We start from the raw sequence: 15,221 nt of genomic DNA, 5'->3' as shown, positions 1-15,221 counted from the left end.
CAACATATACCTGCACAGAACCTTCATTTCTAACAGTGTAGGGTGCATTTACATTGTTGAATAAAAATGCCAGCTCCCTGTTTTTCTGACAGTGTATGCGTACAATAAAGCTGGTCTAACTAAGTGTTCACCATGAACAAAATAAATAGAAAGTTTGCTAAGTGGGAACTGTTTAAAATGCCAAATGAGTCAGGGATCTCTTCACTGTGAAAACACTACGACCTGGTTGTTACATCAGATAAAAAGCGCACAGGTCACATAACAGTGCAAAGCTTGTGATAGGATTTTGAGCTATGATAGTAGGAGGACTGGCACATTGCCTCTTCAGCAAAACATTTACAGTGGATGCAGCCATTCCACAGCAGCTACTAGCCCAAGCCAAATGTCAGTGTCAGAGCACTTTCTCACTCAAGTAATGCTGGGGTTGGCCACAGCAAAAGCTCAGCTTCAGGAAAGCGTTTACAGTTCATTTTCTGTGGATCGGCGCAAGCATTTAGCGACAAAACAGCACTGCAAAACTGTGTCTTAGATCAGTCATCTGTTAGCACATGAGAGTGGCCTACGACTTGGGCCTAGTCGGGTTGGGTCTTGTAGATAGGGTTCGGGTTCAGGCTTCATTTCACCCCTCTTATATGTAGTATACCATGTGTGAGTGTGCATGCACACTGTAGTGTGTGTGTGTGTGTGCACTGAGCAGCGTATGTCTCCATGTGTTTGAAGATAGAGTACTTTGACCTTGTTCTCAAAGATTGTACATTGTCATTCCTCACAGTTGACACGCCATACGGCAGAAGATACATATCTCTGACATGCTTCTCTTTCCGAATAAGAGAGCCATCCCATAATAACAGCAGGGGAAAGTGACACACTTGCCGTAAATCATGATGAATTACGACAATGCCGGCTCTTGAAGTTAAGAGACGTGGCAAAGTTAAGACCAAAGCTCGGTGCACTCTACAGAAAAGACTGTGAAAAAATATTTCAGCTTATGTTTTTTTTTTTTTTTTTTTTTTTTTAAGAAATAGAACATCCGTCAATCACATGTCAAATCAGCATCTATGAAGAATATATCTCAAAGTGAGTGAGGTGATGTGATGTAAAATGTCTACAGTGTTAATGGGGATCAGTATCAAACCCATAGTAGAGTCACTGACAGAGCAAAGAGTTTCCTATATGGCGAACGTGTAGTAGGAACTAATTAAAGGTGAATTTGTGGCAGGAGGACAGGTGAGTGAGACTTTTTTTTTTTTTAGTTCTGATGACTATGCACGCTTTGTCAGCTCTTTTGCATGCATTTTAAGCCTGCAAATCCATTCAAATCAGGGAGAAAAGACAAGGGGACTGAACGTCCGCCCCTTCTGCCATATGCTGAACAGCAACAGCTCCATTTCCTTTGAAAATCTTTCGAAGGAGCTGGTTTCTGATCTTACAGCAGCAAGAATGGAGTGAGCAGACCCCCAGAAAAAGGAAAGTAATGGAGGGCACAACTTTGATAAGTAGATGTTGGTGTAATTCTGCTTCTTTGAACAAACATGAGTGAAAGCGGCAAGCTTTTTTTTTTTTTTTTTTTGGATGCCTGTTCCGTTCCACGCCCCCATTACCGCCTATTATGATAAGGCTATATCTTTGGGCAAGATAATGAGTGGCTTTATTGCTGTTGCTCGCTATTACTTTGTCTAATTATACTTAACTGCTCCGAGCTTATCTCTGCTCCACCTACGCCATCAAGAAGTCTTACCCCCTCCACTCACACTTAAAGGCTTTTTTTTTTCCTTTTTCTTTCCTTTCAAAACCTAAATCAAGGAAAGGGATTGAAGAAAGGAGAGGAAGCAGCAGGACGAGAGGGGTTTCACTTCAGGTATACTGTCCTTTTCTGAAGGAACGTTTCTCCAGGGAAAAGTGGAAGGCCGTTTAAAACAGGAATGAAATAAGGAGGGTCCAGACAGAACACAGAGTGACGAATGTATGTTCGCTTCCCTCTCTTTTTCTCTCTGTTTCTCTCTTTATCTCTTTTTCCTTCAGAACTATTGCCATTTTCAAGAGGAAGAAGAAAAAAAAAAACAGACGGGAAGCATCTTTTAACACCAAAAAGCTGTTGTTATGACCCAGTGGAGGAAAAAAAAAGGAACGTGAAAAAGCACTTCTTTAATTTACTACAAAATTCCTCCCCTGGCATAAGAAAAACAGGAAAAGATTCATTAGGATCCTGAGCAGCCGCAGGATTCATTTTCTAAACCAATTCGGCTTTCGGCTCAATAAGGCTCATTTTCCTTCTTACCATACGTTAGTAATAATACAGTTAGTTTCCTCTCCCTAAAAACAGACCACTTCTGTAATTAGAATTTCACTGAGCAGGCCCAGAAATATAATCTACGCCAAGCAACAAGGCATTTGTTACTGTCTAAACTAAACAGAGACATGGACTGTAAGGGATGGGGGTGGGGGGGCTGGTGCTGCTACAGTTTGTGTTGTCTACAGTTACGGCAAGGATGTTGCACAGAGGAAAAAAAAGAAAGAAAAAAGGAAGAAAACAAAGCTTGTAATGTGTAAAAATGAAGTCAAAGCCAATCGCATTGCTCAATACAGAGCTGTGCCTCTAGAGGGGGTTAGTGATTTTGGTGACAAAGTGTTATTTGCCGACAAGTGCTTTATACGTTAGCCTCCCCAATCCAGAGGGAAGACGCCAATACTGATTATATCAGAAGCGGCTTATTAAATGGCCCGCTGATTGGTAACTGAGTAAAGTGGGCCAGGTGAAAAAGCTACAGGAATGAGTGCGAGTGGATTCCACTCCAGAGCCTGCAGAGAAACTGCTACTATTGCTCTTTCAAAGCTTTCTGCCTGACACGAAGAGTTAACGTGGAAAATACTTCTTCGTACTGAGCAAGAAAGTGAGAGCAATCGGCAACTACAAGGTAAGAGCTAAGCTAAGCTGAATGGGTTTGTACCATTACACGGCTTTGAATGTGGGTGAAGAGGGAGAGTGAAAAAGAGAGGAGGGAAAAAAAAAAGAAGAAAAAGTCTCTCAGAGTTCAGAGAGCCAGTGTCTCTTCGACGTGGTGCTAACTTCATTTTATTGCCAGCTGTCTCCGAGGAAGCTATTTCATCTCCGAGAAATTCAGATGCTCCGGAAATTAAAATTTCAAAGATCTGCAGAGGTTGGGGGAGGGGGAGGAGGATGGGTGAAAAAAATCAATGGCATCAGATCAATGCTCATAGAAATTTCATGAACTTTGAACCGATACAGGCATGATGATTGGAGTGGGACTGAAGGAAAAAGCGAGAGAAGACCGTTCGTAGCGCCTCAACAGAGGAGGAAAGCCACTCTCCTCCACATCATATATGAGTCCCTTCATATTTTATTTCGCTGACACAAATTACATTTCGAGTCTATCTCCGTAACAAGGAGGGTTAAAAATGAAAAAAAGTCCCCCCCTCATGTTAGACCTGAGCCTCGCTTGCCTACTTCCTCTTCTTCACTTTGAAGATGCTCCTGCCAACCCTTAGTCTTTACATAGTAGACACCACTAACGGAACCAGGGCATTCACATTTTAACAGTCCACCTGTACCAAATCAACCCAACCTATCTCAGGCCAGAATTAATATTGTAAACTGAAGATCAATACATAGACAGGGCGAAAAAAATCAATGCATCCATTAAATTATTGCTGCGTTTTTTCCTACTCATTCGAGATGAGTTGTGTTTTCCTCCAGCTGTCGATATATCATGGCTTTTGGCATTAATCTATAAATAAAGCCTGTGATGGAGAAGAATAAGGACCCAGATCCAGAGAGGAGAGACAAGAGGATGGGAGTATGCGTGTGAACGAGTGGGACAAAAGAGCGAGTCATCCATCAGAAAAAAGAAAAAAATGCTCTGGCCACTGGAGCAGGACTAATGTGTGTGACTTAGTAAGGACAAACCTATTTAAAGCAGCCAGAAGTAGAAAAAAAAGAAGAAAAAACTCTCACTGGCCAAAATAGCAACCAGCAGAACCAATTATATCTGAATGTGTTCTTTAATGAGAGAAGGTCTTCCAGCACACAGACACGAAGTTCACAAAAAAAAAGGAATTCTAGGCTCTGGTGGTTGTAAGGGTAACATTTAGGAAAGTCTTAAAATCACAGATAAATCCACCTGAAAAGTGTTGGGGGTCAAAACGTATGACGGTTTACCAATGAGAGAAAGAAAAGCAAGAAGACTGAGAAATGGAGGAAGTTATGGGGGATGCAGACAATTCTTATGGGTAATCTCTAGCCTATAATGTTTGATTATTTCTCTAGATATGTCACCACTGTACAACTTTTAGATGTGTAAGTCAAGTGCTTAAACTAAAAGTGGTACACGGTAAAGCTGATGTGCATCAGTAAAGCCTGATGCTTGGTAATGTGAAAAGAATAAGTGGCATCTCTAGTCACTGCTGCACTACTGCACTATTGCTATGGCTTCATGCCATGACTAATGGACAAAATTTGATATTTTTTTTATCATTTATTTTACATTGTTGATCGAAATAAACAACCCATGCATGTGTATGTGTGCACAAGAGCGAGAGAGAGACAGTTCCATCTGATACAGTGTGAAGCCGTTGGCGGTGGGTGGAGAGAGAGGATGATGCACTGATAGCCTCCTTCCATATCGCACCACTGATCTTTCAGAGATAGGCTGTTTCATGTGCCGCTGTTTAAAGCATTTGTTTACCTCCAGGCTCCACCACTCTCTCTCTCTCTCTCTCTCAACTCTCTTTGTGATGTCACCTCCCTCCAGAGACTGCTACAGCATTTACAGAAACTCTGGTGTCACCTACTTGCCTTTCTTTCCTATGGACCAAGCCTTTTCTCTGTATCAGATCCCAGCCCCAGAGCAATGGGGAAAAGGGTCGGCTCTCCAGCAGTGGAGAAGTTAGACAGAGCCACTGCGTTCTGTTCTAAATGCTCATGTCTGGGGTTAATAGCTTTTAAATGTCAGTAATTAGTCTAATGAAGGACTGGGTTTGGTGCCAGCGTGCGTGTGTGTGTATGTGCGCTCATGCCAGGCCCCGTTCGGGGCATCTTTAACACTTGGAGTCTCTGGCAGTAGCTTGCAAAGTGAAGTGTTTGAGACGACCCCTTTGTCCTCTTTGGAGGATGATGAATGGCTGTCTCCTCCTCTGTGCGTTTTGTCAGTTTTGGCGCAGCCGAGTCGATACCTTCACCTTGACGAGGAAACTTTGTGATTTATCAGGGGCACCGGCCAATCAGCAGGCCAGGAGAGCCAGGCCCTTGGAGAGCGTGAGAGCGGACCGTGGTCAAAGTCTTCTGGAGTGGAATCGGGAGAAGGTGCCGGCGCATGATAGACAAATGGCTCTTGTTAGAGGCGGCCAAAAAACGAAAGGAGGGGAGCGGGGGTCAGGGAGAGAAGGAACGGCAGAGTGAGAGTGAGGGGGGGCAAAAAAAAAAAAACGCTTGACTTGAACTAATAACAGAAAGGGGCCGCGGCGGTCACTATGGGTCCAAAGATGAAGCACCCTGTCACGCAGCAGGTTGGGAAATTAGCAAATAATGTTCCTCAGCCCTGATAAATGTGTGACAGCTCTCCCTCGCCAATCATTTTTTAACATTTTGATGCATGTCTACAATCCCATCGGAGGAAAGGAAAAGTTTACTGGCCCTCAATTTCTATGTGATGAATGGTGGCTGGTAAATGTACGATTTCTGTATGAGGTATAGTTCATTTTAAGCAATTCTGGTAAATGGGTGTCACTGATTAGGACAAATAGTCCGGAGGGGTGATAGCTCCGGTGGTACGTCTCTCTCTCTCTCTCTCTCTCTCTCTCTCTCTCTCTCTCTCTCTCTCGCTCTATCTCACTCTCGCTCCCTCTCTAACTCTCTCTCTCTCTCTTTCTCTCTCTCTCTCTCTCTCTCTCTCAGCTCCAGTAGAGCGTTGAGGCCAGGCTCTCATGGTGACCATGCCTAAATAGAAAGCAATAGCTTTGATGCAATTAGAGCCCAGCACTGAGCTTTATTTATGATTGCTGTCATTGTTCTAAATGGTTCGTAAGGGCGCTCTGGAGGCCTGCTTCTCTTAAGTCTCATATACTAACAGTAGCCAAATCCTTTCCTCTTTTTTTTCCAACTTATTTCCTACTTTTTTCTCTGTTGAGTGTGGAAGGGACATCATGTGTATTATATTACAAAAAAAGGAAAGCTAAATACATTCCCACACACAAACTGTAGCTACTTGCTTCTGTTTACCTTTTTAAGTCCCTTGCATGGCTAAGTCCTGCAAAAAAAAAAGGTAAAAAATAAAAGGAAAAAGAACAGTGAACATGTGTCTGTCAAATCCAATAGAGGAGCTTAAAGGGAACATCTGGATGAGGCTTTCAGAATTGCCTGATCAGCTTGAGAGGGCTTCTTGGAATGACTGCTATTGGCAGAAGGACAAACACGTCTGTCCCGCTTTGATTTTTTTTATAGACCCTCCTGACAGGCTGTTCTATGCCAGGCCTGATCAATGGATAACCGATACAGGTATCAGACGGCGCAGAAGTGGCCTTGTGCTAACGAATGCCGTGGCAGTACAAACAAACAAGGTTAAAGCAGTGAGGAAAAAAATCTGCAAGAACATGGAGATCTTAAAAGGATACAAAGGAAAAGACTGAAGAGGAGCAAGAGACAGCAAAGCCAATAAAACGCCACAACCAGTAAGAGCCTGGAGCTGTAAATAACCTTACACACACATGCTCAGAACTCACCCCCTTTCGCGCACACACTGGCCCTGCGTCCATGGATGACTGGTATTAAATGACACTCTGTTTTAGGCGAGGGACTTGCAGCTCATAAAGCGCTTACACACTCTCTCGGTGTTTGTGTAACCTTACAGTCCACTCCAACACCGCATCACATCCCACTTTTATTGTGCTCTGCCTTGCCTGCAATGGCCGAGTATGCGGAGTGTATAATTTCACTGTTGACCCTGCTGCCCTGTAAGAAGTGGCACTGAGAGAGGGAGGACAGTGACTGGCTTTTCTAGCCAGTGCAGAGTCATTTGTTTAAGGAAGGTTGACCTCTGAGACAGCCGGCTTGTGCTAGTCATGATGGAGAAGAATTATCGACTCTTAAAGTAGCATGTTGTTCCCGGTCACCCAGCTGGTGCATGAATGAGTGCTGAGGACCTTTCTGCCACCTCTGGCATTGATGCTAACACTACGAAGACTTTCTACAGCCACTAATACTATGGATATTCTGCTGCCATTAACACTATGGTCACTGTGCTGCCACTGAAATACCTTGGAGGCCCTGCTGCCACTAAGAATATGGCATTGCTGTTACTAATATTACACTGACTCTACAAGCATTAGTACTAGAGTCACTACTTTTGCCACTAAACCTATAGCTCTATATACATGGACTTACTAACACAAAACTTTCTACTGCCACTAATACTATAAAACTCTGCCACTCTGCTGATAGACTATAAAGCTACTATTAATATGAAGACTCCCTACTGCCTCTAATTGTATGAAGACTCTGCTGCTACCAAGACAATGGAACTAATAACACTATGAAGACATTCTACTAAACTATGAAATGCCTACTGCCACTAACTAGACTCACCCATGCTGGAGACTACATTTCCCCTAACACTATGAAGACTCAACTGCCACGTACACTAATAAGACTCTACAGCCACTGTATGACAGCATGAAGGCACTGCTGCCACTAACATGAAGGGAATTCTGATGCCACTAACATTGTGGAGACTGCTGCCTTTCACACTACAGACTCTACTGCCACTACAGTGTTACTACGCTTCCCTTGACCACCATAGCAGATTGCATCATTAGTAAAATGATTCAGAATGGTTAAGTACCAAAGGAATGCTAGTTGTGTTTGTATGTGTAATGAGGGAGTTATATTTGGCTCCATAACACCCCCATAGAAGAGACCTCTACTTTGCCTGTAATTGGTGATAATGCATCAGCTAGGAGAGAGGGTGTGACTCCTCAGATAGGGGAAGGCGGTCAACATGAAAAAGATCCCTCACACACGGCAGTAAAGCATCTCTACTGCACTGTTTACATTCATTTTCTCTAATTCCTTTTGTTAAGCAGGCCATTACTCCATTTACCCCGGCAGAGCCGCACGCATGCAGCCACACACAAAGGCACACACACAGAATACTACCAAGACCTCCTAGCATTCTCAGTTCAAAGCGGCTGTTTATGAACTAATTACAAGCACAGGCAATTTGTTCCAATCGATAGCACTTACAAGAGTTTAAGAACTGGAAAAAATATATACAGAGGGTGAGAGAGAGAGAGAGAGAGAGAGAGTGAGAGAGAGAGAGAGAGAGAGAGAGAGAGATGAAGGCTGAGGAATAAAACAAACAAATGAAAGCAAACTGCACCTCTGAGCTTTGGTCAAAGAAAACAACCATAATTACAGTAATTATGAATGGTATTGTTGATAATGTGTTTAACTACAAAGCTATTAATAAGTGACATAATAACTGCACTGTGCTCAGTCTTGCGCATGACTCTGTCAGCAGTATCTGTCTGATCTGTCTCTTATGACCCCACAGAGTGAGGTAAGGTACTCTGGGAAATGGAGTTCAATAAGAACGAGAGGGTTGAGGCGTGTAGGATGTGACTCCCCTCTTTAATTCGAGGGGATAATTAACTAAGTCCTCAAAATCTCTGGCTGTAATTAAACGCTCCTGCTGACGAGCGGGAGCAGGGATCAGACAGCGGAGACAAATAATAAACAACAAATAAATACATCCTCAAAAGAAAACTGGGGGGGGGGCTGCCATGGTGCAGAAAAGCAAACAACAAAATAGATTCATGAACGTCGATATGATCGTCTTATGTAGTGAATATTAGCCAAAATTATGTAAAAGCAACCTAGATCATACATTTTGTGAACCAATGTATTTACCATCGCTGTCATAAGAAAATCTTGTAGCTGATATTTGTAGCGGTTTTTATACCATGTGAAAATGAAAAAAAAAGAAAAGCTGCCCTTTGAATTGTGTAAATATTTCATCATGAGTGAAGCTGTAAAGTTACCCTATGTGAGATGTGCTTTTCCACAACAATATTTGTGTTAGCATACAAAACAGCACTAAAAGGAGAAATCCAGCTTGATGTGGCTAGAAACTGACCTTGATGAAATATGGTGGTGAAACATTTGTGGCACATCTCAAGGCCAAAGTGTTAACACATGAGAGTGAGGATGTGTGTGAATGGCTGGGGAAGTTTGGTGCAGGGCTGTGGAACAGACATTAGTGTCAGAGCTCATATAACAGGGCCGGTTTTAGGCAGCAACCCCCCCAGCTCGGGTTTCATTATCTCAGGGGCTCGTTGGCCTGTGGCCTGGCCTTGCTGAGGGGGGTTAAACGGCCCAGACTGTAGCCACACTGGGGCTGGACCAGGGAACAGCTGCCCCCGAGGGGACCAGGGGGCCCCAAATAACCCTTGTTCAACCCCCTACCCACCTCTGTCTCTTTCTGTGTGTCTCTCTCTCTCTCTCTCTCTCTCTCTCTCTCTCTCTTTCTCACTCTCTCTCGCTCTCTAATTCCTGATGATTATCTCATTGTTCTGCCTGATTCGGGATCAGATACTGAGCTTCCAGGTCAGACATGGAGTGACTGCATCACCTCTGCTATCAGCCATAGCCAGCCACACAGGAGATTAGGTACAACTTACACACCCTCACTGATCCAGAGGAGTACAAACACAATCACCTAAAAATCCTCCCTACACACAGAATACAACCTCGCTGGGTATGTATATACACACACTCACAAACACGCAATGATGGTAACCTGTGCAGTAGAGGCGGGTGATTGTACGCATGGAGGAAAAGAAAGAGAGGAAAGGAGAGGAAGGGTCGAGGACGTGTTGTAATGGTTTGAGATTAACAGAAGCTGGCAGCTGCCCCCTTCGTCCCTCTGATGGAGAAAGGATAAGGTTACAGAGAAAGAGGGAGAGGGAGAGAGGGGGGGGGGGGGGTTTGAGAGAAAGAGGCTAGGTCATTCTCACACAAGTCCAGCTCTCTCTGTTACAGCTGGGTGGGCTATAGCCAGCAAGGCATAGAGTAATGGTCAAGATGGAAGAGTGAGGCAATAAAAGTAGAGCAGGATTGCAGTGGAAGAGAGAAAAAGGGGTAAGAGAGTGACAGAGAGAGAGAACAAGCAAAAAAAGGTAAACAGGTCACCAGAGTGACAAGATGGATTAAGTTAGGGATGGGCGATATCACTGGTTCATTTTTTGATCTGATATCACAGCTGGTATCGCAATACTGATACTGATAATGTTACTTTTAAAATGATTTTGGTGCAAATATATTTGTGAATTCTAGAGTGAAATACAGTAATTGTGGACATATATGGGCTGATTATCAAAAGGAATGGTCAGTTTTGGAAACATTAATACTTCAGTTTCAGAAATATCAACACTGTCAGAAATATTGATACTTTACTGTTGAATGAATATAAATTCTTCAGTATCATAAATATTGATACATCAATATCAGAAATATTGATACTTCAAATTCAGAAATTTCTGCACTTCAGTATCAAAAAGATCTATAATTCAAAATCATAAATATTGAATCTTCAATATCAGAAATACTGATGTTTCAGTATCGTCTCACCCCCAGACTAAGTGAAAGTAAAAATGAAAAAGAAACAGGAGCTTAAGAAAAAGCTGAGAATCAGGTCCTTTGGCACTCACCGGTGTAGACGAATCGTCCTGGCGCTCCTTTGCAGAACTGCTTGGACTTATAGGACAGGGTGACCTCCACCACCCCCGGAATGTGTCTGGGTGGGGTCTGCACGCGGATGGCGTGGGGCGTTATCAGCTGCCAGGGACCAGCAGGGCACAAAACAGTTAGCGCTTAGCCTGCCATCACACACACTCTGCTAACACATGCTAACCATGTTAGCTACTAAATGCAATTACTACTCTGATGCTAAATTAGCCTGTCAGCTAGCCACTTTCCTGTAACTCAGCAAATATACCCCCTCCATACACACACATACACACATGTTTTCTTTGCCAGCAAATGGAGCTTGGCTCAGACTGACTTCAGGAAAAGCCAGGGGGTGTAAGGCTGGTTAAAATCACCTCCACATGGCTCTCTTTCTCTTTTCTCCATCTTTCTCTTAATGTTTTTTCTCCAAACATTTCACTCCTAATTGCTTGATTGTTTTGCAAGATCGCGCAGTTCAGCGCAGAATGCAACCAAAGCCCCAGTGGATACTGGGCTGCTTAGCATGCTTGGTTTATCTGATTCCTTATCTGCTTCTGTGATTAAATTGGGAAAAAAATAAAAAATAAAATAAACAAACATGCGCTGATTGGCTTTCAAGGGCCCTTACTAAGGAATATGTGTGAGGAGACAACTCCATCAACATTCATTTATAAAAAAGGAGCACTATCAGGAGTCCTAAAATTTGTAGTGCAAGTTGACTGCATAAGCTGTAAAGAAACTGAAACAGGAGCAGTGGCAGGATTGCAAATTATTAGCATGAGATTGTCCACTTAACACTCAATGAGCATGTTTTCCCCATGGCCAGTTCACTGCATGCACTGCAAAAATGATATCTTGTGAAGTAAAACATCTTAAATCTAATCAATATATCTAATATTTATTTTATGAGACTGTTGTTAGCATATTTTTAGATTATTTAGGTTATTTGTAGATGTTTGTTACTTGCTTTAAGTAATTTTATCTTGTGAAACGAAATCTTATTTCATTGGCACATAATTGGCACAAGAGACTTTAACTAATGTGACATGAAAACCATTGAACAAACACAATAATTCACTCTTCACCAAGATTCACTCTATTGGCCAAGCACACTTACACTAATAAAGAATTCATCACTCTAACTTGTGCTTACACAAATACATAATACAGAAAATAAACAGTAAACGACACTCTTCAAAGAAAGATACTACAAAGAGTTGTTTGAGCAATGCGGTTAAAGAACCAGGTTTGGTTCCTTAAAGAACCTGCTGAGATTTGTGTGTGAAGCTGCATGGTGACCCTTACCTCGCTCCATACAAGCATGGTGCCAAACACGACCTGCAGGCCGTCAAAGAAGTTGTCCCCAATGAGGATGACCGTGGCTCCGCCTGTAGTCCAGCCTTCACTGGGGCTAATGGCCTTTATGCATGGGGTAGCTGCTTATAACAGGAGAGAAAACACTCCGCTCAGCACCGTGCTTTATTATATACACACCCACACACACTCAGTCATCACATAGAGAGAACACACACTGACTCCCTCACCGAGGGACAATTAAACTCAAAAGCAGACAAAACATGAATGATTTGGGCCACGCGACAACAAAAGGGCACGGTCATACATCAGGCTGCTCTGCTTTTTTAAAGCGGCCATTAAAAGCATGAACGGAGGGAGAAGAGAAGCCATACGAGCCCTGCTGCACCGTAGACTGCTCAGGGCCAATATGGCTATCAGTGATGATTAAGGCCAGTGTACGTGTGGCAAAACAACTCCTCCACCCAGCTCTCACACATCTGACAGCGACCAATCAAAAGGTCGCCAAGCGACAATTGCTTCACTTTCTCCCTCACACACGTCTGCAAACACACTTGGGTGTGTGCACTAATTGGGTCGAGCCTCCCACAAAACTTCTAACTTTCTCTGTTTAATCTGTTCCTCCTTTACACACGAAGTGCTGAAGGTCCTGCTGATTTCCGTGCTATAACTACTAAACCTTGCACACCTGTAGAAAAAATACCTAAAAACAAGGTTCCTCAATGGTCTTTGGCTGGGAGGCACAGCTCTAGGTAGAACCTTTAAGGAGGAGGTACATTTGAACAGGGAGATCACCAAACTGTGCTGCACTGCCACCTGACAGGAGTCGGCAGCTCCTGTGACAGGCCTGTATCTGACTGAACCTGGGTGAACCAGGTTACTGAGGTTGAGCCTCCAAGCAGTGACATAGATTAGCTGAATTTCTTTCCTGACACCACCTTTGTTGTCAGGGTCGACGGATCATTTGCACACATTATTAGCATTGAAACCAAGAGAAGACTGAACTGAATACTGAAGCATGGAAGTAACAATTTTTCTTTTTTAACATGAGCCAAAGAACTAGCCTATAAATCTATAAATTCACATTTATGTCTATATACATATGTATGCAAAAGTTTGAGCACCCCTGGACAAATGACATGTTTAGTGGATTTTAAAATGTCAACCTTCTCTACAGGGAACAAACAAATCTGGCATTTTCTGCTAATTTTAGAGCATTATTTATTTACTGAATTTAACATTAGAAAAAAAAATTGAAAATATATAAGATGTGTCATCTCTTTTGCCCAGAACACCTCTTTTTATTTATTGATTGAGTGATTGGTTGATTGATTTTCTAAATGGTAAATAGTCAGTGACGATGTATTAAAATATGCAGAAGTAGAGGAGGTGTTAAATGGTTTTTTACTTAAACAAATCAAAACAAAACATTCAACCAGGGGTGCGCTGATTTCATTAACCTACCCATTCTGTTGTATAAAAATGCTTAATGCATAATGCAGTTAATGACACTTAAATATTCCACCTGTTTCCCAATCAATGCAATACACATAAACTTTACTTGACTTTACTTAAACTTTACTTAAACTTTACTTTGTAATTCTATATTAATTCTGTGCTGATTTGAATTCAACCAATCAAATCACTCCCTGCAAGCTGTGACAAAATCATAGTTTGTCTGATCTCTGGCCGCACCTATCAAAAATATGCTTTCACGGTCCATGGGGTGAAGGGCCAATGCTACTGCTGTCCCTGTCCCTCCACTCTTTCATCATCCCTCCCTCCCCACTGTGTGATGGACAGACCCCCTCTGGCCCCTTCACAGCAAGTCTCAAACACGGTGCTGCTGTAAAGATGTACGCTTTAGCCACGATATCCAGCACTTGTTCTCTCATCTCTCTATCTCATCCACTTCATCACTTTTTATTCATCTTTCTCTCTGTCACTCAGTTCTTTCCATGGATGTGTTATGGTTGGGGTGGGAGAAGAAGACAATGGCCTCGCTCTCCTCCTGCTCTCTGCTCTGTGCTCACAGCGGGCCAGTTAATAATGCACAGGAGATGCTGGGCCTTCCTATAAAAACCCTTTCTGAAGCAAATCACTGTGGACCCTCAGAGGTGACATCATCAACCCTGTGCCATTCTTAGAGTTATAGCTTTATTAAGCTGGCAAGACAGTTTATGATTGTAGAAAAAAAAGATGTGGAAAATAAAATTCATAAATTAAAATCTAAAAATCGAATGTATTACTTATGTATCTTATAGTCAAATATATAATTTTAATTAAATTAAATGATTAATAATAATAATAATAATAATAATAATAATAATAACAATAATAATAATAATACCAGTAATAACTAATGCATATAATTTACAGCTATTTAAATTGAATAACTGACAAACTGATTTTGTAAGTGAAAATAAGTTAACATCCTCTACAGGGAACAAATTTAATAATGTTGTTTTTATACAAATGCTCGTACACTGTTTCTACCCATTTATTTGAGTTTAGCTGACTGGAAAATAAATGAATAAATAAAATATAAGATGTGGCATAACTTTTGCACAGGTCATTGTTTTCCAAGATGTTAAATTCAGCAAATAAACAGTAACTGCGCATGTTCTCTGTAGAGGATGTGTACTTTTTTCCACTTTACCCAAACTTTTGCACTTGGTTTTAAATATAACAATTTAATTCATTTGAATTTGTATGACTTTATTGAATTGCGAAGTGTGATAAGGCTGAGTTTGATAAGATCTGTGACTGAGTAGTTTGTGTGGGCAAGTTCAAGTGTCTCTCTTTCTCTCTCCCTCTCTCTCTCTCTCTGTCTGCGTCAGTCTGTGGGCTGTACAGCCAGGCCTAGTTAATCACCATTAGGTATTGTTGTGTAGAACAGGCCAGACAAGGCACCTCTCTTTGTTTGCCTTAATGTTGGACTAGTGGAGGTTGTATTTGCTCATTCCTCTCACATCTCCCAGAGCAGCAGAGGCCCCAAGCACTCACACACATACACACACACACTCTCACACACACACACACACACACACACACATTCGCATACACACACACTCACACACAGGGAGCTTGCCCTTAACTAGAGCTGTTGACTTCATGCTAATAAGTTCATACAAATTTTCATTTCTGAGGCTTGCGAGTGACATTTGCT

At 42.2% G+C, this 15,221-nt stretch overlaps 1 protein-coding gene across 17 annotated transcripts in view; it reads right to left on the bottom strand.

Annotated features, from left to right (window-relative positions):
* ebf3a (EBF transcription factor 3a) overlaps nucleotides 1-15,221 on the bottom strand; it is a 118,369-nt gene that overhangs the window by 19,845 nt on the left and 83,303 nt on the right. For 14 of the 17 annotated variants that reach the window (XM_037544355.1, XM_017701356.2, XM_017701420.2 and 11 more), the window contains exons 10-11: nucleotides 12,044-12,177; nucleotides 10,720-10,846 (exon numbers count right to left, since the gene is read on the bottom strand). In XM_037544355.1, the coding sequence (XP_037400252.1) occupies nucleotides 10,720-10,846; nucleotides 12,044-12,177 (261 nt within the window). The remainder of the gene's footprint in view (nucleotides 1-10,719; nucleotides 10,847-12,043; nucleotides 12,178-15,221) is intronic. The other 3 variants (XM_017701402.2, XM_017701446.2, XM_017701410.2) reach the window with 1 other exon arrangement.

Source organism: Pygocentrus nattereri, chromosome 13 (assembly GCF_015220715.1).
Source record: "Pygocentrus nattereri isolate fPygNat1 chromosome 13, fPygNat1.pri, whole genome shotgun sequence".
Classification (NCBI taxonomy): Eukaryota; Metazoa; Chordata; class Actinopteri; order Characiformes; family Serrasalmidae; genus Pygocentrus; species Pygocentrus nattereri.
Note: the sequence above shows the minus strand (reverse complement) of the source record. Positions and strands in the feature narration are given on the sequence as shown.